The following is a 22,643-nucleotide window of genomic DNA, read 5'->3' as shown; positions in this document are numbered from 1 at the left end:
CATAACCACTTTTACTACTCACATCTAAAAATATTCAGAGGTTTTTTGCCTTTTCCTTGTTTGCCTGTAGATTTAAATACATCAAAACCAAAGTTTAAGACCAGAGAACAAATAAAGCAGTGATAAGTGCCAATTAACAGAAAATAAAGACCTCTAAAGTCAGGCTGTAAAAATTCACAACTGTTTTTCCAGATGCTGCAATGCTAGTATGAGTGTTGATTTTATCTTGTTGTAATTTGATCATTTGCATTTAAATTTTCTCTAAAAGTCTGGGTAAAAAATAAAATAAACCTTAGAAAGAAAAAAAAAATCCCTAGAACAACAGCCACCTTCTTACCCACAAAACTAGCCTATGTTTCACAAGAATGTTAGCATGGAACTGTTTCCATAAAATCAGTTTTCACACTCTTGAAAATATTATCAGAATTTACTTTCAACTAAGGTCTGAATGGCTGAAGCCTCATAACAGCTCACTCTGAAGGATTCATACATGTACATGGATTGAATAGGAAAACTACATTAAATTGCACTTTCTAGATTTTGCTAATACAATTTTAAAAATAATAATTCTTAAAATAATGTCCCCTTTAAGTTTGCGATAATGTAAAAATAGTGGCTTTTTCCTCCCCCAGATAAAAAAAAACTAAAACAACCCAACACAATTTGATGAACTCTATATCTTTAAGGATTTGCCTAAGACATGGATCTGGTCTTATTTACACAGTTATCAAATATCATTTCTGTAAGTCAAGGAATAACTAGAACTTTTTCAAACTTTGGCAATTGGAATTCCTAGGACTGCAGCAAGATCATTTAGTGCCAAACTTGATTTTCAAAGTTGGACAAAGGCAAATAGTAATTTTCACTCAAGATATATCAATTGGGAGTGACTCTGTAAATCTATGATGCAAATTTGTCCTATTTGTCACATGCACTGTAGTATATTAGGAAAAACTAAACAAAAAAAAAAAAAACCTCCAGGGAATAGTCAAAAAGCCCAATCAGAAAAAGAAGCCAATAACCCCTTTCTTATAGTTCTGAATTGCTAAAACTGCATCTGTTTAAGGTACCATCTTAATTGTTCAAATCAATATAGTAATTTGGCCTTATAAGATGAAGAAGTTCCAATTAAAAATAAATCTTTCACCTTACCTAAATATTCCTTTCCAAATCTATACAGTTCTCTAACCAGTGATTCTTGTCACTACATGATGTTCTTTAATTTCTTTTAGCCCAAATGTTTTACTAGTGCAGAAGATTAACATCCTACCTATTACCCTGTGGCCCAATTTAATAAGATTTCAAAATACCAGCCTGTGACTTTGCACAGATTTTCAGAGCACCACTGCATTACTTCTTTCATACATGTTCTGCCATCATTTGCAGGAGAACTGCCACTTTCATAGATACCATACGGATCAACTGCTGGAGTAACTATAATCTGCATTTACAAAACAAGAACCTTTTGAAATCATATCTAAATTCACAATCCTGTTACTAATCTTGAGTAAAAAAAAATATAAAAGAAAGTGATATTCTTATTGTGGAAAAGAGAAACTGCTGAGAAATTGACTGATTTTGTTAGGAATTAATGTGGTGTTTGCTTTTCTTTGAATGTTAAGCTTTCATAATGATATAATGAAACAAATTTTTAGTGTTAAAAATAAATATGAGATTTAAAAAATGCATCTAGGGATAGTAAAAGAGCTAGTTAGTATTATTGTGAGGCTGTTCTCTATCACCTTTGAATGGCTGGAGAAATCAGGAGAGCTCCCTGATGACTGAAAAAAGGCAAATGTCACACTCATCTTCAAAGACAAGAAATAGGCTCTGGAGAATTACAGGCATAATCAGTGTTATCTCACTCGATTGGAAACATTAGGGTTTGCATGCAGATGATTAATCCCAGCCTCTGACATCACCAAAAAGTAGCAGCTTGAGTCTGGCAAAACACTACACATTTAAAAAATAAGGGCAGTGTGACATGACAGAACTCATGAATAAGAGAGACATTTCTGGGACAAGCTCTTATAAATGCCAAATACATTTGTAAAGTTAACAAAAACTGGGAAAATAGGCTAGGGGAAGACAGTAGTAGAATATTTTAAGATGAAATAATGTGGTAAAAGGGGAAGAACTTGGAAGAAGTCAAGGAGGGAAAAAATAAAGGAATATATGAAAAAGAAAATCATGTCCTCAAGTTTTTTGGGAACTGTCTGTGCATGATCTGTGTAGCTTGGAGCAGGACAGTGAATCTGTTGCTGACCGACATGTATGTAAGGCCTGCTTCTGTGATCAGGACAAACTTTAGTATTGAAGGTGGACAACCCCAACCAAACAAAACAGACAACTACAGGGAAATCATCCTAGGAGCTGTGTCCAGACTCATGAAGGACAAGATAATGAGGAGCAGTCAGTGCATTTCGTGAGGAAAACTGTGACCAGCCCAGTGAGCTTCCTGTGATGGGATGAATAACTTAATGGAAGGGGAAAGAGGTAGTTTAAGTGCCCTTCATCTTCAGCAAGGTCTTTGACACAATGTCCTATGGCACCCTTGCAGCCAAAACTGGAGCTATGGGTTGCATGAGTGACTGGGAAAGTGGCTGACAAACCTTTTGGACTGTTCACTGTTTTGGGTCAGCCTTGCTTTGAGTAGGTTGTTGGACTAGATGAGGTCTCCCCCAACACAAATTATTCTACAATTTAACAAAAACTGTGACAGTATCAAATCAAGGGATAAAGTTTACCTTAAAAAAATCATTAAAAATATTTTTAAGTGTCTCTTTAAAATTTAAGATGCTGAATTATCATACGGCTGAGAAGTGAATCACAGCTTGAAATGGTTTCAGATTTTGCCAAGTGCAGGTTTTCCTCTCATCTAGTGTCTATTTATTATCTACTCTTTGTTTTACACTTGCTATTTTCAGTAAAATATTGTGTTCCTCACATGAAACACTAACAAAATAGACATAGATTTCATTAAGTAAGTCCAGAAACCTTACAGTTGTAGAAGAAATAGAAGATATTATACACTTCCCTGTTTATTTCAAGATCTGAAAGTTAATTCCGCACTTCAAACTCATCATGTTCTGTTCCTCTTTTTCATGATTGTGTGAAGAATGAAACAAGGCACAGGAGGATTAGAATCTGACATTTAACTGCAAACAATAGGATAGGTGGGACAGATATCTGCAACAAATTACCACAGCATTCTATTGGATTTGCTGTTTTTAATGAGGTTTTAATCTCATAAAAAACATGTATGGATAAGTGTACTTGTAATAAAAGTGTTCAGAGAACATCAAGTCATTGCACACTTACACTGTGGAGACTAGGTAAACAAACAACAGACCTGACCAAAAGAAAAAGTTATTAAAATACTGAGACTGCCACAAAGGAAAACAGTTGGTCTTTAAGTGTACCATTTCACACCTAAAAAATAAATAAAAAAAAAAAAAGTAAAAAAATCTTACTCGTGGAAGCAAAGACTCAAAGACTTTCAAGGAACTCCTGTGCACCTTTAGTTCTTAGTTGTGGAAATGATTGTACTTCTTTTGGGGGCAAGCTAGTGTATATCCACAGCTTTCAGCCTCCTGACCGTTATCATTTAGTGTGAGAAAGCTGAGGAACTCACATATCTGAACTTACATGTAAATCAAATTAGAAATTCCATGCTGCGTTGGAATAGAGACAATGTCTTCATAAAGATATATTATCATTTTCTAAGTAAAACAATGTATTCTCTAAGGTAAACTAAAATCCAGCCTAATCCCTTTTCAGTTGGCCTTTTGAAAATTATAAATCTTGCCATGAAAAAAAGTCTGATTCAGTTTCCATTAATTTTTTAGGAGGTATTGAAGTCACTTAAAGGGTTATAACAATTAAGGATATGAATAGTTTTCAGTTCTGAGTAATTAAAATACCTAGGAAATTACTTTTACTTGAAACTTCATAAGTTTTTAGTGGAGCTCATTAATAGTAACATTTCTTCTGGAAAAGGGAGAAGTAGTATAGAACAAGAGCATCTAATTTGTCAAATTTCTCTTATTTTTTTCTAGCGAACTTTTCTTTTCCAGTATGACATGCTGAAAACTAACTGATTTATTAATAAATTCTAAACAACTAACTTTGGGGTTTTTTTTCCCAATATACGTGCCTTGCTGATGATGCTGTCTGCTGTTGAAAGCATGGTAGGATAAAGTGTGAAACCTGAGAAAGAAACAGATTTCCTCCACTGTATTTTCCTTAGATGTGAAATGGAAGTAGGCTTAAGACATGAAATCAAACCTGAGACAGCAAATGTGCCCTCAAAACATTTCTTGTCTCAGTTAAGTTAAATAGAAAAAAAGAACACTTTCATTTTAGCTGAGCTTGCTGTTAAGAAAGGAAAGAAACAGGAAGAGTGATCCTAAAAGTTCATCATGCTAAAGACCAGCTTCCATGAATTTAGACTATGATTATGAGAATAATTTTTTATGCTACATCAGTATTCTGGCAGGAAAAAAATTTGCTATACTTCCTCTTCCAAACAGCTGAGTGATAACTTGGGAGGCAAATCTATTTCAAGGCTTTAGCAATCATAGTCCAAAGACAAATAACAGGGCTGGGGCTTACCCAGAGTCTGCAGTACACTAAAATAGCATTATTCTCTCCTGTCACCATTCAGTGCTGAATACCTATTGAAAACCCCCATGCCTCAAATTACAGATTAGAAAGATAAAAACTGGCCTGTCAGATTTAGATAAGAAATCTTCTGATTCTCTGCCCTTTCCATACAACCCATAGCAGAAGTGAATTTCTACATATACCTTTTGGAAAGAGGTCTCCAATGAAATGTTTTAATAAAAGAATGAGAAAAGAAGTATATATGGCAGGCACACATTAAAAAAAAAACAGGTGACAAGACATCAGCAACTCTAACGGCATCAGTACAAGTGAAATAGTGAAGTATTGTCAAATGATCAAGAAAATATCACTCATTCTGGTTGAGATTCTATCTAAAATTAAAGAAGCCAAATGAATGGAAAATAGTCTATCAAATTAAATCAAGCTAGATCAAGCAAAAGAAGTGAAGCTGCAGATTACAAGACCTCCTAGCATACCAAACTAAAAATTGGAGAGCATCCTAGAGATAGTTCTTGTTTTGGTACTGTGCATTCCAAATGGGACTTTGAGACAAATATTATCAGAGAACCTATCACAACAATGTTTTTATCACTGCCTAATGTTATAACAGGTCAGCATTTAACATTATAAATTTGCTATACAATTTTAGTGGTCTCAGCAGCCACTAATCAAAGCAAGTAAATTTAAGAAAAGGTAAAGAATTCTGTCTGTCGCAATGGAAGCTTCTTACAAACCTGCAGAAGAAATAAAACAGCATTAACTTCAAACCCAGAAGGACCCTCTGGATATGGTTTGCTAAAAAACCCAAAAATAACAATCTTATAAAGATATGAACATAAGAAAGGCATAATAGAGAGGTGTTTGAGATAACATCATCTAAATGTTTTGAAAAGCTCTTACAAAATGACTAAGGATATATCTGATCCATCTTAAAAGAAGACTTAAAGTGTTTATGAAACCCAAGGCTGAAATGATGAAAAAAGTAACATTTTATGCAGATGGACCATGTGCTATATACAGACATGTCAAAAAGCAGAGAAGGACCTAGAAAGATCCCATAATAACACCTTGTCTATGATTTTAAAGATGAGCTGCCCATGCAGAAGACTAAATGTATATTTATATGCATCGTTATAAAGCGTTGAAGGAAAGGTTTTCTTTCAATAACATCTGTTGGTGACAAGCAATCAGGTCATCATTTTTGGTATTATGATGGAGGACATGCTTAACATTTGCATGAACTGACATCAGGCTGCTCAAAGTACAAAATCTTATTCCAGGAAGAACTTTGCAAACTTTCACTTTATGATAATATAAAGAATTTCACAGAAAGAAACATCAAGCAAGCAATAAAGAAAACTTCACCCCCCTAAGTTCACCTCATAAATAAACTATTTTATTGATATGTGCTTTTCTGAACATGAAAAATAGATTTAAATTGTAGTTTCACTCAGAATTGACCAAGTCTCACTAAGAAAGAAATAGAAACTTTTGTGAAATATGGGGGCTCAAACTCATTCTTTCTTAGTCCAGGGATTCTCAATCTAAGGAATCAGGTCATTCTATTAAAATATGGATTTTTCTTTCATGATGAAGAATTCAGCTTGCTCTTCTGGAACAAGCATACATCAATTGTGCAACTGTGCCCTGCCCTGAACTGCTGAGGGATGATTGTTAAAAATTACCCTCCCTTCCTACCTTTATATGAATTGTTTTACACACATGGATAGCACATGGAACGGTTTGTGTCAATGTGAATATAGGATGAGGAAATATTGATAACAGAAATGCAGAAGAAACAGGACTGTGGAGTGACAACAAGATTTAATCATGTTTTTCTCTTCAAGAGCATGAAACTGGCTTATAATCTGCTGCTATGGCTGCAGGATCTTACTGCAAAAATAGAAGGCATAAAGTATTGGGAGACACCAAAATGTGTAACAGTAAGGGACATATGAAAATTATCCACTATTAGAAGACTCTATGAAGAAAGATTGTTGTATCCAAGGCCCTCTACAGTAAGACTTGACACTCCAGTGTGCTATTGCATAGACCTCACCAAGACCACAAGGGCACGGGTAGCAAAATGTCTCAGCAAAATAGGCTGAGACCTATGAGGTAGGTCTTTGGACAGGATCTCTATTCCTGCACAGAGTAGGCTGAACCAGGATTACAATGGTTCCCAAATATAGAAACAGGTTGGAATAATGGAATGAAGAGTTAGTTCTAGTGGGCAAAATTTAGCTCCTCTGAGCTAAGCTGTGGAAATAAAATTAATAATTTTTCAGATGTTTTGTAACAATCTGCGTGTGCCTGAGGGCTTGATGATGAAGACATTGACTAAGAAGGGATTTAGTGGGAATGACTTAGTAAAGACAGTGCAAGCCAGGGTCAATATCCCAAGTTTCACTCTAGGTTCCTGTGACATTAGGCATTACGTTCATCTTGGCTGCAAATGCACTATGTTTTGGGTTTTGTTTCTGTTAGTTTGATTTTGGAAGAAGACCACTTGGTCTTTTTGCTTTATCATTACTTTATGTTTAGTTCAACATAAAAAAGTTCTGGATCAAATAAACTTCCTCAAAACCTGGCCTGGATGTTAATAGCTACTTTACAAAAAGAAACTGGTATCACTTTTGAAGTAACTAAAAAATAATTATATGAGTTCAGCAAATGCAAAAGTCCTCCCCACAGTAAGCCAAGACTCACAACATCTCACAAGTTTTATAGGTTTATGGATAATTTATTTTAATATTCAAGTATTTGCTTATTAAATTTTTTTATTCTCAAACTTACATGATAATGATAATTCCTTATAGAGCAGTTAACAAGCGTGATTTTGCTTTTGCTTAAACACTATTAATTAAAAAGTGGATTATTTTTTCAGAAGAATACAATATTCTTTGAAGGACAACTTTCCAGTGTTGAAAACCATGTGCTATAAAGTTATCATGGCTCATCAGAACGTAAATACTTTGCTTTCTAACTCTCACTTGCTTGGAAAATTACCTGCGTATTACTGAGTTACAGTTCTCAGATTATTTACACCATGGTGTAACGCTCCATGGTGTAAAAGTACAATATATCAAAATGTGAGCCTGCAGAAATTAAAAATGACCAAAGAATTTTCTATGAAGTGCATTGTCCTTCCTGGTCCTGTAATATGAAAATTACAATACACAATCTCCTAATGTTATGCGATCTAAAACAAAATTTGAATACATGAATAATAATTATGTGTACATAGTTATTCTATTTTTAATATTCCCTTAAAATATACATCAAAATATCTAAATATTCCCACTTTTTCATTATATCAGTAAAGTCCATGCTAAGGAGTTTGCTTTAGGTAGTCATTGTCCTTGCCTGGAATGTTTTGACTCGCATTAAAACTCAAGTCTTTACAGATTTATAGAAGCAAAATAAGAAACCTTTTCAGTTGCTGCTCCACTATAGTCTTTAAAACAAGACAGCACTGCTTTCCTGATAAATCCTGCCATTACATTAGTGGGAGGTAGGTTGGTAAGAGTACCCAGAATGCTCTAATAAATCATGACTTGTGTTTGTACAAATAAAAGATTGGTATGCTTCCATGCTACTGACTGAAAACTGATGACTAAGTGGAAATGGAACAACCCCTAATTTAGATTTGACTTTCTTATCTTAGCCTATCGTTGTCTTAGATAAATATTAGTCATCCAGAAAGTTTGGGTAAATCTGTTATTTTTTTAAGTCAAAATGCTTTTTTTAACAAATTAGTTCACTAAAACAGCAAAAGTATTTATTCCTTTTAAGACAGAAACTTTCATGACACAATAAATGTTTTCTGTAGCTCAGATTGAGGTGAAAAATTGTTTCAGTCTGGAGAGTCCTTGTTCTACAAATACACATGTAAGTCTCTCAGTGTTGTTAGACATTACAAACATAAAATAGAAAAGATATGTTTTGAGTAGAGGCAAGAGAAACAAAAGATAAAACAGCCTTATTATCACATCAGTTCAATTTGCAGCAAAGGTATATGTTGAGTCTCTCTAAAATCTCCCTTTATTACCTGCTATTCACCTTGGATATTTTCTACTGGGTAGTTATAATTTAAAAAGCCCCTTCAGGGCTCTTGTGCTTCTCAAAAGGATGTGTAAAAGTGTATGTCTCTGAAAATAAATATCTGCAACCAGCATCTTACCTTAGACTATGGGTCAATATACACTCACTTGGTATTCAGAGACTGCATCTAATTTAGACCTGAAGGCGACACAGGTGAGTAATATTTGCAGCAACAGAACACGATTCAAGCTACAGAGGAACTAATTTATTAGTTAAAAAAGGCATCAGCTGGAGAACTACAGCATCTCTTGTAGTCTTGGTGCTATAATCTTTCCTCTTCCTAAGGATTCAACAATGAAATTCCATGTGTCTTTCATGAAAAAGAACTAAAGTAGAAGCCTTATACCATTTAACTTTTTTATAAGATACCTCCAAGAAGATACCTGTATAAGCCCTGGGTTTTATGCACAAATGAAGAAAAATTCTCAAGTTAAAGGAATTATCCTGGTATAAAAATGTGCATGAAAATGGAAAAAAAATTAGGCATAATAATTAAGATATTATAAAATAAAAGGCTATGAACTATTAACCAAGAACAATCAAAGGGACATTATGATTTAGAAGTTGATATGATGTTATACCAGAATTTCAGAGAGAAGCTGCGATGCATATCTTTATCTTAAAATCTTTATTCATGATTGAGTGAGGGGATGGAGTGTACTGTCAGCAAGTTTGCAGACAACACCAAGTTGGGTGGGAGGCACTGCAGAGGGATCTGGACAGGCTGGATCAATGGGCCAAGACCATTGACGAGGTTCAATAAGATCATGTGTTGGGACCTGCACTTGGGTCTCAAGAATCCCGTGTAGAGCTACAGAGGGGGGATGATTTCCAGAATGTCTGGAAATCTGCCTGGAGGAAAAGAGTCCAGCAGTGCTAGTTAACAGCAGCTGAACTTGAGCTGGAGTGTGCCCAGGTGGCCAAAGAAGGACAATGTCATCCTGGCCTGTATCAGAAACTGTGGCCAGCAGGACCAGGAGAGTGATCATGCTGTTGCACTTGGCATTGGTGAGGCTGCACCTCGAATCCTGTGTTCAGGCTTGGGCTCCTCACTATGAGAAAGGTTACAGCTCATTTCCCCAGCCCACAGCTGCAATGAGGGACTTGCACCATTCATTTTTGAGCAAGCATGTGTCTAATACTTTGCTCACCAGAGAAGGATGAAATTACCCTTGATAAAGTTCACAGACTCATTATTTTCCTCAGAATAATTCCTATTCATCCTGTCTCTTTGTCCTATTTGGAAAGGAAGTGGATATGCACAAATATTCTGTAACTCACAAGTGTGCATAAAAGGGTAAAAAACTTTTGAGAAGAGTTAATAGTGTGGATGTGTTCCCACAACAAAGAACATAACTTGCAGTTTTGTCCTAGAACAACTTCAATATTTTCTCAACTCCAGCCTGAAGCAATTTACAAAATAATCATTGTGAAGCAGACTCCTGTGCCCTATACTGACCTGTCTCTGTCCTGAGGGCAGGAAAACATGCTATTCCCATGAAGACATAATATTACTTCAAGAAACTACGCTGTACTTCACAATAATAGCCATAAATTTCCCAAGCATATTTTTTTGTCTTCCTTTACGATCTCTACCCCACAACTTTTTAGAGTGCGTTGCACTTTATGAAACAGGAAGATTGGAAATCACGTAGCTCATGAAATCCTCTTCTGTCAAGTTGCAGTATCCCTGGCACCACCATTACATATCACTGACCACTACACACTTCAGAGTTGATGGATGAGACCAACATCAGGCCAAAAATAATGACCCCCAGGAAGCTGGCAAGACTTAGGGTAATACCAATGTTTTAGATTTGTACGACTACTTTGAGGAATTTGCTAAACAAAATGCTTTATTATATACCTACTGAGCCTAATCTTTTGTGGCTCCAGCTCAGAGGAAACATTTAGACAGGATATGCAGTGAACTGTGTGGCACTCTAAAAAGCTACAAGAATTTACAGGTTCAATTTTAAATTTCAGATGCACACATCTGAAAGGTTTCTGACTCTGATAATAGAGCTGCATTATTTTGAATGGCATTAGTCCACAAAATGCAGGAGCTAATGTAAACGGTTCAGTTCACCATACCATGAAAGATAATGTACATTATTAACATAATCTAAATGAAGCTATGCTTTCTTTTGTGAGGTTCTGAGTACTAGAGTGTATAGTAGTATCAAGCATATACCATGGAATAATGTTTTTCAAATATTCCCTTGCTCAAATAACTTTCCTTATCTGGTTATCATCCAGCCCTCACATTACTAATTTATTCTAATTCAATTTAATAGGAAATTCAGCTATGTTAAACAAGTTTATTTGTATATCTGTAACAGGATTTTCCTGTCCCTTTCCCTAACTTGACTGCTGACATAAATTCATTAGTTCTATTTATTTCAGAATGCAAAGCTCTTGGGACAGAGAAAAAAGTAATTTTCATCTAGAAGTTTCACAGTAATGCACTATTTGTGCCAAAGATGTTCTGGGTCAAAATCCCAAGTAAATTTTCTCAGTCATCTACTCATTAATGTATGGTGACTGTTAATGTCTACTGCCAATTAGAACAATTCATAGAACCAATTTCTTTAATGAGAAGTTCCATTTTTATAAATTCATTATTTTTGTCAAACCGTACTGATAGCAACTGTATTTCACATATAAAAAAGACCAAATTAGGAAGGAAAAAAGAAAATCTCACCTTGCTTATTCTTTATATTCCTTGATATATTAGGAACTGAAGTATGAATATGTTATCAGGAGAATGTGCAGAAAAATCAAAGTATTTTAAGATTAAACAGTTGAAACTTAATATTGAGTAAATAATTTCTGTTACTATTAAAATATTCAAACAACTCAAGCAATTATTGGTCACTTAATTTCCTTTGCAACAAATTCACTTCCCTGCTGCAGAAAGCACAAAAGTACACAGAGTAGTGCAAAGGCATTTCCTTGTACAAAATGCTTGGCATATTACAGATGCCACAAGAAATACTTAAAGAGTCTAGCAACGATAATCATAGTAATAACAGGTCTATTGCCTTAGGAAAACACAGTTTAAAAAATCTGGTCAGACCAGTGTGCAAGAAGCTGTAAGTAATGCACTGATGGCATTACATGGCCTATTGCTTGGAGAACACCGCTCCAGGAAATGTCTTCCATTAATGCCATCCCACAGACTGACTGTGCTGCCTTGCTTTTATCACTTGAGTTCTTTTATTTCACTCATCTATATGACTTTTCCTAATGAAGTTCGAAAGCAATCTCCCCTTGAATACAATTGAAATTATTTAATCTGTTTTACTCTTGAACCCAAAGGGTAGGAGTTAAAATATAAAACTTAAAATTGCTGTTCAATAACTGTGATAAAAGAACAGTCCATGTAACACAAATGCTTCAATTTCTACAAACAATCAGAAAAATAGATTTCCACAGCCTGCAACACTGAAAACGAACAAGCCATATTGATTCTTTATGGCTTGTTACAGCCAAAACACTGGCTACACTTCACCTTTCCCTGACGTAGCCATTACACACTTGGTGTTGAATATGAGAAATACAATTCAGAGCTGTAGTGAAAGAACTCTGAATCCTACCAAGCATCTTGATGTACTAAACATTGCTACTGTATATATATGACTGTGTCTAAGAATGGACTCCAGGGCTTATCACGGACAGCCTACATAGGCAATTAAAAATAGCTTCCAGAGGTAAAATTTGCATTATGTAACAACTAGATTTTACTTAAGCATTCATGACAAAGCACTAGAAGAGAAAAATATTACTTTTTTTTCTTTTGTTTATTTAGAATTCAGATGAAGAATGTTTACACTATTATGTGGGAAACTTGCAATCTTAGTTTTTAATAATATACTTCTCTAAATAACACTGTTATAGTTTGATTTGCCATGATTTCAAGGACAAATAAAAACTATTCTTTTGCTTCTGTATAATATCTGACACATCTGTGGGCTGGGTATCATTTTAGATTCATTACATGAAAGATAACCTCATCTATTAGACGAGCCCTGTTATACTACAGTAAATTTACTAAAGTAGATTCTATGAAAAAATAGTCATTTTTTCTTCACAAGAGTAATCGTATTCACTACAGTGGAATTACAAGTAAGTATAAAGTTTTCAGAAGTGATCTGTTTAATAAATAAGCAGTTTGTAGGGCTAAATATTTTGTAGCACCTAGGTAACATGGTGCTACATAACACCATATGCAGCACCACGTTAAGCATTCTGTCAGTTCCAAAATCCTGGAAATATGCTGAGATGGAGCATGGGCAAACAAACTCACTAGTCCTGCAGGCAACATCAGCAGGTGGTATTTCAAACAGAAGGGAAAGTGAAAGCAGCATTCCAGTGGCATTAACCAGCCCTTACCTAGCGGCTGCCCCGCAATGATCCTGGCGTTCTCTCCCGCCACGGCGGCTCTGGCGTGCCTCTCGCTCATGTACTGTACGAAGGCATAACCTTTGTGCACCGAGCAGCCCACGATCTTGCCGTACTTTGCAAAGATTGCTTCGATGTCGCCTTTTTTGACAATAGCTGTGTTCAGATTACCGATGAAGACTCTGGAGTTGATGGACTTTGGGTCGTTCTTATTGGTGACATTGCTCGTCTGTGTTTTGCCAGTCATGGTTGGATCACTTGGCTTTAAACCTTAAATAAAAAAACAAAGAGAATTATGTTTCCAAGCATACAGTTACCCTGACTTTGGATGATTTTTACAGCAATAATTCACTTTTAATTTTTCACTTTGGGTGAATCTTGATTCAGAAGAATCAAACTATCAATAAAATCAACATAGCACATTTTAAAATACACCTCAAAAGTAAAATTTAAACTTCTTATTTTTATAGATGTGGAATATACCAATACATCACTTAATATAATGCTGTGATAGCAGAGCTTTACTGTAATCATATCTGGATTTCTGCTTAGAAATTCAATATTGACTTTTTAAGTACTTAGCCATCTAGAAACTGCAAAGCAAGAGAATGAATCATTATCTACTGTCAAAGAAACGAACATTCAAGGCCACGTAGAGAGCAAACTCTTAAAATGAAAAACAACTCTGCTTTTGTTTAGTGTCAGTTAGAGCACATTTCTCACCAGTTAAATATTGCTGTGAGGTGTGCAAGGCAGGTAACATACAATTCTTTACTGCAATCAATATGTTTCTATCAGAACAATTTTCCCTGTAAATTCAGTACCAAAAAAGAAGTGAGAAAAGTCAGTGGCTTATGTTCTGAGAATTAAAAAGTAGAAAAATAAACTACTTTAACTCTAGGAACACAGATTTTCTTGCTTCTTTGCCCTTTTATCTGAGGTCACGAGTGGAAATGCATCCCGGTAAATCTCTGATGGGAATAACCACATTATTTCTGGGAAAGATTTGGTAAAAGAAGAAAAAAAACCCCAACACTTCTTGTGTTCATCTCACCTCACCCCTCTGAAGTGCATGTGATTATCGTAATTTCTATGCAAATTCGGCCTGCCAGCAGGTCTGTCTATTTACATATTTATGTCAAGTTACTTAGACGGAAATGAAATAAAAGAAATTGTCCCACATCTGCACTGCATTCTCTTTAGCTTTAGTAGACCACAGAAATGTAAAAAATATGCATAGCTTTAAGTAGAGAAAACTTATTTTGTCAGAAATAGGTCATTTAGGCAGTAGTAAAATATGGGCCATGTCTTACAGCCAAGAACTGTGCTACTATTTTTTAACCTGTTCACGCTCTTGATTAGATCCGAGTAACAACTCAGGCAAGAAGAGAATCCAGTTATATACTTTTCACAGTTAAAACTCAGTTCATTTCTCAGAATGAAAAGGTATAATAGCTTCTATTCTGAACATCTAAATTGGAAGTTTTGTATTTTAAATCAGTAGCTACCATACATGAAGCTAGAAAAAGGAACTATTGTCACTGAACTCCACAGAATACCTGCTGAACAAAACAGCCACAGTCACAGCCATCAGCACTTGGACTGTCCTCCATCCCAGAGGATCCAAACCCCACCTTCCAGCCAAGAACATACAAGAGAGATGTATGGGCAGTCCTCCTAAATCTCAGCAAACAGCCTGCTTCGTTAAATGAAAGTGTGCAGCAGACCTGCCAGTCAAATAGCTTTCACTTGATTAACAGCTCAGCATGGCAACTTTATGCTACAACATTTAGAAGAAAATAAGAAAAAAGGGTAGGTTCCTCTAAGTTTATTTATTTTTAAAATACATTGTGGAAACATAACATACTGCATGCATGCACATATTTCATCCTGGAAAACCAGGAAAACTGCCTTGGACACAAACCTCTGACCTTTATCATAAGACAAATTCAATACTGTATATTTCTAGATTGCTGTGCAGATTGTGCATATTTGAAGTCATGTCTGTATAGAGCTAACCTGAATATTGTGAACATTAAAAGTAGTATGTTTAGTACTGTAATATTATCAAGGCAAACCATTTACAAAATGTAAATATAATGCACACTAAGATCCACCTTGGCATAAAATAAACTGCTGATGTTTTCTGGGACCCAGGAAGTTTAACCCTATCTTACATACACCTGTACTACTCAGGAGTCAAAATGACAATAGCACAGCCATGTTAGCTTAAAGAGCCCTACTGACCCAAACTGGAGAGGTAACACGGCAGAATAACAAGGTATAAGAGTAACAAGGTATAAGAATAACAAGGTTAGTGTGGACAGGGAACAACTGGTATCCCCTGTGCTGCTGAGTTACACAGCACTTCAAATACCACTCTATTGGGAAAACTTACCATGGAGATCACTGTGTTTATCTTTGTGAAGATCCAGGGGAAAAAAAAAGCTGTATCTGTGCTTATACAATTTTTAGCATCTTATCTATCTAGTATCTGATAATATCTACATTGATTGAGCTGGTAGCTGGTTATTTTAGTAAACACATAGAGGTAGTTTATCACAAGTATGACTGGCTTAGAAAGCAGTAGCCTGGAAGGGTACACTTGTCTCTTCCACTGCTGCATGACTCTTCAGTAAGATGCTTTTAGTGCCTCTGTTTCCACTTTCTAATCTTCAGACCAGCAATTTTAATAAGTGCTATGTTTTAATGGTTTTTTTTATATATAAGTTCTAACACAATAATGTGACCTCTGTTGGAATATTTAAGCATGACTAACAGACCATTAAAAAAATCCACAGAGAAAAAAAACTACAGAAAATCTGCCAGAATTCAAGATTCCCATGAAAAGTATATGCAACAAAACACTTTATTTATCACCACCAACGTTTTCTACCACACACATTACCAGCACCATGTTTTCTAAACATTCTACTACACTCTGTATTTCCTCTGTTGTTTAGCCATTTAACATGGGATTTGGAGAACTATTGTTATTTCATAAAAATCCTCAGTTTTGCCCAGTTTTTCTATGTACTAATTTAAATAGACTTTGAATAGGACATTGAATATTTCTCTGTTGTAATTGTTCTTTGCAATGCAAATTTACAATATTTTTATAACACAAAGAGAAGTAGTTGTCTGGTGGGTTCTCTCATATTCAAATGAGCAGTCAGGAAAACATGCTGCAGAAATTCAAAGGGTGCTAATAATACTAACATGAATCATTGAGATTTGATTGCCTTGCTGGTCACAATACAACTGTGAATATTTCATTAAAATCAAAGATCTGTGGGATCTTTATTACAATGTGAAAGAATTTATGGTAACTTCTACACCTCACTTCTAATATACATCAGTGAATACTGAATTATACCCATTCTCTGAGCTATCAGTAAAATCACAAACATTGTACCTCATACAAATGCAGAACTAAATGAAATAGTGAGAGAAACGTATCTGAAAGAATCTCATTTTGTTGCAGCCTTTAATAAGGTATCTTGCTAATTTCCTATTATTGAAGTGATCCTTTCTGGTAATAAATTCCTCCTATATGCCAAAAATGTCTTTTAAAAATGGTTTACAAACAACATTTAGCTGTCAGTGCACTTTATATTTATTCAATGCACTTCACTACATGCAGCATTGTTCTACGCAGTAGCTGATTTAATTAGTCTACCAAGAAGTAGCTAGTTCATCTTGGTATAGTTTAAAAAAAAGTAATAAATTAGGCCATTTCTTTTACTACGCAGATCTCTAAAATTCTTTCTTAAACATCAACATTTCTAATATGTCAAACTGGAATGAAGACACAATTTCCTAAAATGAAATTCTGATCATCTGGGACGTACAAGTGAAAAGTTTAAACCAGTCAATTTGAAGTGCAAAAGAAGGGAGTAGAATTTAAGTCTTGGCTTCCCTCACTTTTCCAGCATTTTCTGACAAAGCTTGGCTAAGCACCAGCACGACAATACATTACTTTGTGGCTGTGAAACTCATCCTCTTTCCGTAGCATGCATATGTGAAGGCACAGCTCCATGCCACAGCTGCGTCCCCTCTGGGCTGTGCCTGGCACCAAGTGCAGACCACAATCCTTTTCCAGCTGTGCCATGGCCCGGTGCAGCGAAAACACAAAACTCGAATCGAAGAGAAAGAGAACACCTTGTCAAACTCTACGTTCCAGTAACGCCCAAGCTTTTCTTTTAGGGAGTAGGGTCAAGGCACGATCATAAAAGTCCTGTTGGACTTCTGCTCCCTGTGCTGCTTTATGCACTTTAATAATGATTCTTCACACAGTAAAATGCAAAATATGCCTTTGAACTGACAGTGATTTGGGCAAAATGCAAGAAAAATTTAAAGATATATGAAAGTTTGTGGATATTAATTAAAGGAATTGTGAAAGCAATTCATTTCAGCATTTTCCCAATTGTATAGCTGTTTCTTATTTTAAAATACTGAGAGGAATCCATGACTTCTAACTAAAATTTCTACCAAATACTGAAACATTGTCTCTGGAATTGTCCTTATGCATTTTCCTATGCTGAATTAACCAACAAGGCTAACCTGTAACAACCTTGTTATAATTAGAAAAATAAGATAAATCTCTTTAGAAGACTAGGAAATAGTTATATTGATGACTTGGGTTTTCTCTCTTATTATTTTCTCTTATTTCCAATTTTTCCTAAGATCTGTACCTAATTTTGCTTTAAAAAAATTGTCTTCATTAAATTTAGTAATACTTTCAGGAGTTTCTATGTATTTATGTTCTTTCATCTTAGAGCTGTTTCTTACCTTTCAACAATAAAACCTTTTAACTAAATAGAGGAAAGTCTACAGATTTGAATAAACTAAGTATTACTTGCAGTGTCTTTAGGAAAAAATAGGGTCTACTGAGGAAAAACTGAAATAATAAAATCAAAAATCTTTAAGGAAAAATAATCCTCTCTGAAAATTAAATAAAAGAGTGTTACTTTTATAGACATTTAATTTCAAACTTTCATGTACTTATATTTTTTTACAAAAGAAAAAGGGAAAAATCAAATTCACTTTCATTTTCCTTCTCCCACCACCCCTCCTCCAAAACAAAAAAAAATTGTTTTGAGATCGTGTTTAGAGCTGGGCCAGTAAGTAATCAACAGCCTGTACTAGATGTGTGTGATAGCAAAAGAGTAATTCTGTGGAGAAACATTTTTAAATATGAAAATTTCGATCACCGAAAAGTTACTCTAAGCACCAATAAATTCCAAATCTTAATTTTTGATATTTATTATAAGATGCTTGAACGCTGAGATTCATAGTGCACATATGATTATTGCAAATCCTTCTTAAAAAGATAAAGCCCTTAACAGACACAGGGTTCAACACTCATGTTTGTTTCCACAATGAACTCCACAGTAGGAAGTACAGACTGTGAGAAATTAATTGCTGGGATATCTGGGGGCCAACCTGAACATTCTGGCAAAAAATCAAACATCATAGTATTGGTCAAGGCAGCACTATGTGATGTGATCAGTCTCTGGCCCAAAACACCTTGGGTTTTGCTCTTTTCAGCATTTCCAAGCAATCTCTGCCCTTCTGCTAGCCAGTCTCAGTTAAAAGCTGAACTTTTTGTCAATATCAAATTTCAATTGTTGCTTTAATAGCTGAGATTTTCTGTGGTGTGCCGGGTTTGAGCCTAAAGAATCAATAATTATTAAAATTTATATCAAGAAAAAAAGATTATGCCATAAAATATTTTCTCTAATTTTCAATTAACTTTTAGAAAGAGTGATAACATTAACACTTTTATAGAGTTGCAGAAAATGTTAAGGTATTTAAGCATTTGAAATATTCTTCTGTGCATCAAATGTCCTGCACATAGATTTATCTTGCATTGGTACTTTACTGGCATTTTATGGAGAAAAGTCAATATTCATATTAATTGCTTTAATAAGTAGTCATTAAAAGTATTTTATCTCCATTAAATCACTACTTGAAAAAAACCCCTATAAAACTTTTCATATCTGTTGGAAACATGACTATTGGATATTTCGTGATGGCTGTCAGAAATGAGAAGCAGGGAAGAGAAGACAGAAAACTATCAGACAAAATATATTTTGTCTTGGTGAAATTCTTTCTTCCTTATGTTTTAAATTAATTTTCATTGAATTACTATATCTAGGTCACAGAAATAAAGAAAAAATTTATTCATAAGATGCTTAGTTATATTCACATCAAAATACTCAGGCTTTTCCAGTCATCATTAAAGTTAAAGAATATGCCTCTTCTCTCTCTCTCTCTTAAAGATATCCTGCCTTTTTATTTATTAATAAATTAATTTGTTTGTTTGTTTGTTTTTATATGGTTTAGCTTTTTGCTTCCTTTCAATTACTTTAAAGAAGGAGTTGACACATCTTGCCTGTAACGCGGACAACGCTCCCTTCAAGTCGGCATTTCTGGAGCTGCATAAATGACTATATGCATCAATGTGCCACATCTTGTAGAAAATGAAGCACTGAAAGATAAAATGATATAGCAGACCTCACTTCATCTTCTGCTGTCACTCTTCTTAAAGAGACAAATACTGTCTTTGTGGAAGGTGAATAAAACATATCTGCTTGTAAAAAAATTTAAATTTTTATGTTAGGGTTTAATAGTAACATACCAACAAAAACAAACACTTTCAAGGATATATTATTTTACATTAGTTGTTTAAGCTTTTGGAACAGTAAGGGGAAGAAGTGCACTCTATCCCAGGAGTAGTACCACCAGCAAGGAGTGGGAGGAAAAAGGAAAAGATCCTTCTTTAACTCACTGGAACCTTCTCCTACCTTAATGGGCTAGAGGAAATGTAACATGTCAGCAAAGAAAAGTAGGGATTTTCCCTCCTATTCACATGCTCTTTGTTCTCAGGATGTAGAAAATAACCCTGTAAAGAAATATGTTTCTCTGATAAAACATTTGATGAGCACTCCTTCCTCTTATTTAAACCCTATAAAATACAAGGATTTATTTATACATTGTCAAGATTCAACTCTGGGGGCTAAGATAAAAAGTAATCATGATAGCACATACCAGTATAACTGTGTAAACCATAGAGTGAAATCAGGAAAAAAAAAACCCTAAGAATTATTCAGAATTTTAAATAGGGTTCAAATTGGAGTAAAGATAATGCATTATTTACCTGTGTAATTTTTTAAAGAGATACACACTTCAATGATATATTTAAGAGATCTGGACATTGAGGTCACTTAGCAGATTCCATAATGGGACCTTTATTATTGTCCTACAGGTAATACTTCACCTTTCAAAATATCTCAAGGAGAGAGAGCACAATTTGGACACTTTTTATATTAATTAGTAAATTAATTACTAATTTTAATTACTAATTTTAATTACTAATTTTAATTAGTAATTAAAATAATGATTTTAATTACTAATTTTAATTAGTAATTAAAATAATGTGTTAAATATGATACTTTAACATGTATTCTTTGGATCTATGTGCTGGATATGTCTATCCAGGAAATGGTAATGGAAATTTTTTGTATTAGGATGCATTGCTTTTACTTGCTGTCAGACTTGTTCTTGGAGAATGAAATTAACAAGTTTGGGGTCTTTTGTTTGTTTTTTAAGCAAAAGGCAAACTTCACTTCCAATATTTTGGCCAGATCTATTTGTAGCCAGCTATCTCATCTCTTTTAAGTCATCATTTATCATTTATGCAGCAAGCTATTTTAATCTTCTCTAATCACTCATTCCTGCTGAATTTTTAATAATTTTTAAAGCATTTCTGACTTTCTATAGTTGTCTAAATCTGTTTTCAGTCTTCAATTTTGGGTGCAGTGGCAGTAAAATGTGCCGGACTTCTGTCTTTCTCATCACTTGGTTAATTCGTGATACTATGGATCACCTAAAAAAAATCTTAGCTATATTTGCTGTCATGTGTTATTTCCAGCTAATCTTGTGTTCAGTAGAAATGCTTGGTGTCATTTGGCACTGTTCCTCCCTCTGTCTTTGTGCTTTCTCTTCAGCTTCATATCACTGTGAGGATTAAATGAGCCTTGGCAAGTAAGATAGTCTCCTACTATTATTTTTTACATTTCTAACCTTCCTAATAAACTCCATCAATTTTCTCTGCCCTCAAGGGAGTTTACAGTCACAATATACAACATTTTCTGAAATTTTAATTAATGAATTGTTTTAATGATTTAGACTATAAAGCTATTATTTAAAACTGGCTGTAATAAGGGTACCAATGTCATGGTCAGATGTTTCCCCAACATCACACGTATTTCAATCATTCTCTGATATGTACTAAGCTGGTTTTGGAACAGATGACATTAAGCATAGAAGAGTTGATATGAAGAATTTTTAAAATTATTCTTAAGGGAAGAAAATTATTTTGGAAAATTTGTCATGCATTTTTAAAGTCTGTTCTTTATTGCTCATGGAAGTGCTATAATCAGCTCAGAGGTAGACAAATTTTGTGCTGTTGAAGTCTCTGGAAAAACTTTTGGTAGCATTATTTTTGACTAGCATTTTGCTCCCTTATGTTTCTTCTATTATTTTATAAGAGTTTGAAATTGGATTTGAGGAATTTCATGGTCTAGGCTGTTGAATACCAAACAAGAAGTCAAGAGCTTCCAAATTGTAATCCTAGCTCTGGTACAGACTTGATAAGAGAGTTTGTGCAAGTCACTTAATATCTCCACGTTGTCCTCTTTCTTTGGAAACTGGCAATAATAATGACAATATTCCAGCTCAGTGGGTTGTTGCATGAAAGAAATTTAAAAATGCAAAACACCAGAAAAATGCTGCAGCTCTAGGAAGTGTAATAGAAAATATGCAGTTTAATTGAAAGCATAAGAGTTTGTTTTGAGGATTAGTGGTATTCTTGTTTTTCTGATTTTTGTATATTTCTAAGTATTTTCTATTAATGGGTATTTCTTATGTTTTAACCCCCCTACTAGCTGATCAAAATAATTATTTGATCTTTCATAATGGTGAGAGGTATTTAAGAATACTTGAATTTCACAATCAGAGTGAAACTGTAATCACATATTCTGTTGTACTCACTCCAAAATGGCCCTCTCACAACCATGTATTGGGGATTTATGGCAGATGACCACACTGTGCATCTGGCTTATCGGAAGACAAGCTATTACTGACAACAAAGTAATTCTGATATTTGACTCTGCCAGTAACTTTTGCAATACTATGCAGTAAATCACTGACATATTGTGCTTTTGGCTTTTCCATTTCATTCTTTTACCCTGGTTATTCAGCCTGGCTAGATTTTTGAAGATTTTTGTTGGGTGTTAACTGCATCTTTAAAATAAAAGCACATCTGCAGACAACATCTGGTAGGCTGCCACATCCCTCACAGTCTTGCTTTTATTCTTGAGCCTGTACAGCACATCCTGAGTCAGGAACCCAAGGTAATATGTTACCATTCACCACAAAACAGCTGAATGCTTTTTTAGTCTATCTACAAAGTCTGTTGTCTTTTCACACCCTAAATCTCATGT

The 22,643-nt window shown here is 34.7% G+C and overlaps 1 protein-coding gene across 5 annotated transcripts in view; it reads right to left on the bottom strand.

Moving 5' to 3' along the window:
- The window catches only part of RALYL (RALY RNA binding protein like), a 367,622-nt gene that overhangs the window by 172,002 nt on the left and 172,977 nt on the right, over positions 1-22,643 (bottom strand). For all 5 annotated transcript variants that reach the window (XM_063170968.1, XM_063170956.1, XM_063170951.1 and 2 more), the window contains one exon: positions 13,126-13,404. In XM_063170968.1, coding sequence (XP_063027038.1) covers positions 13,126-13,381 — 256 coding nt within the window. In that variant the 5' untranslated portion in view covers positions 13,382-13,404. The remainder of the gene's footprint in view (positions 1-13,125; positions 13,405-22,643) is intronic.

The sequence above is a fragment of the Melospiza melodia genome, chromosome 1 (assembly GCF_035770615.1).
Source record: "Melospiza melodia melodia isolate bMelMel2 chromosome 1, bMelMel2.pri, whole genome shotgun sequence".
Taxonomy (NCBI): domain Eukaryota; kingdom Metazoa; phylum Chordata; class Aves; order Passeriformes; family Passerellidae; genus Melospiza; species Melospiza melodia.
The sequence above is the reverse complement of the archived record's forward strand: the minus strand, read 5'-3'. Positions and strand labels throughout refer to the sequence as shown.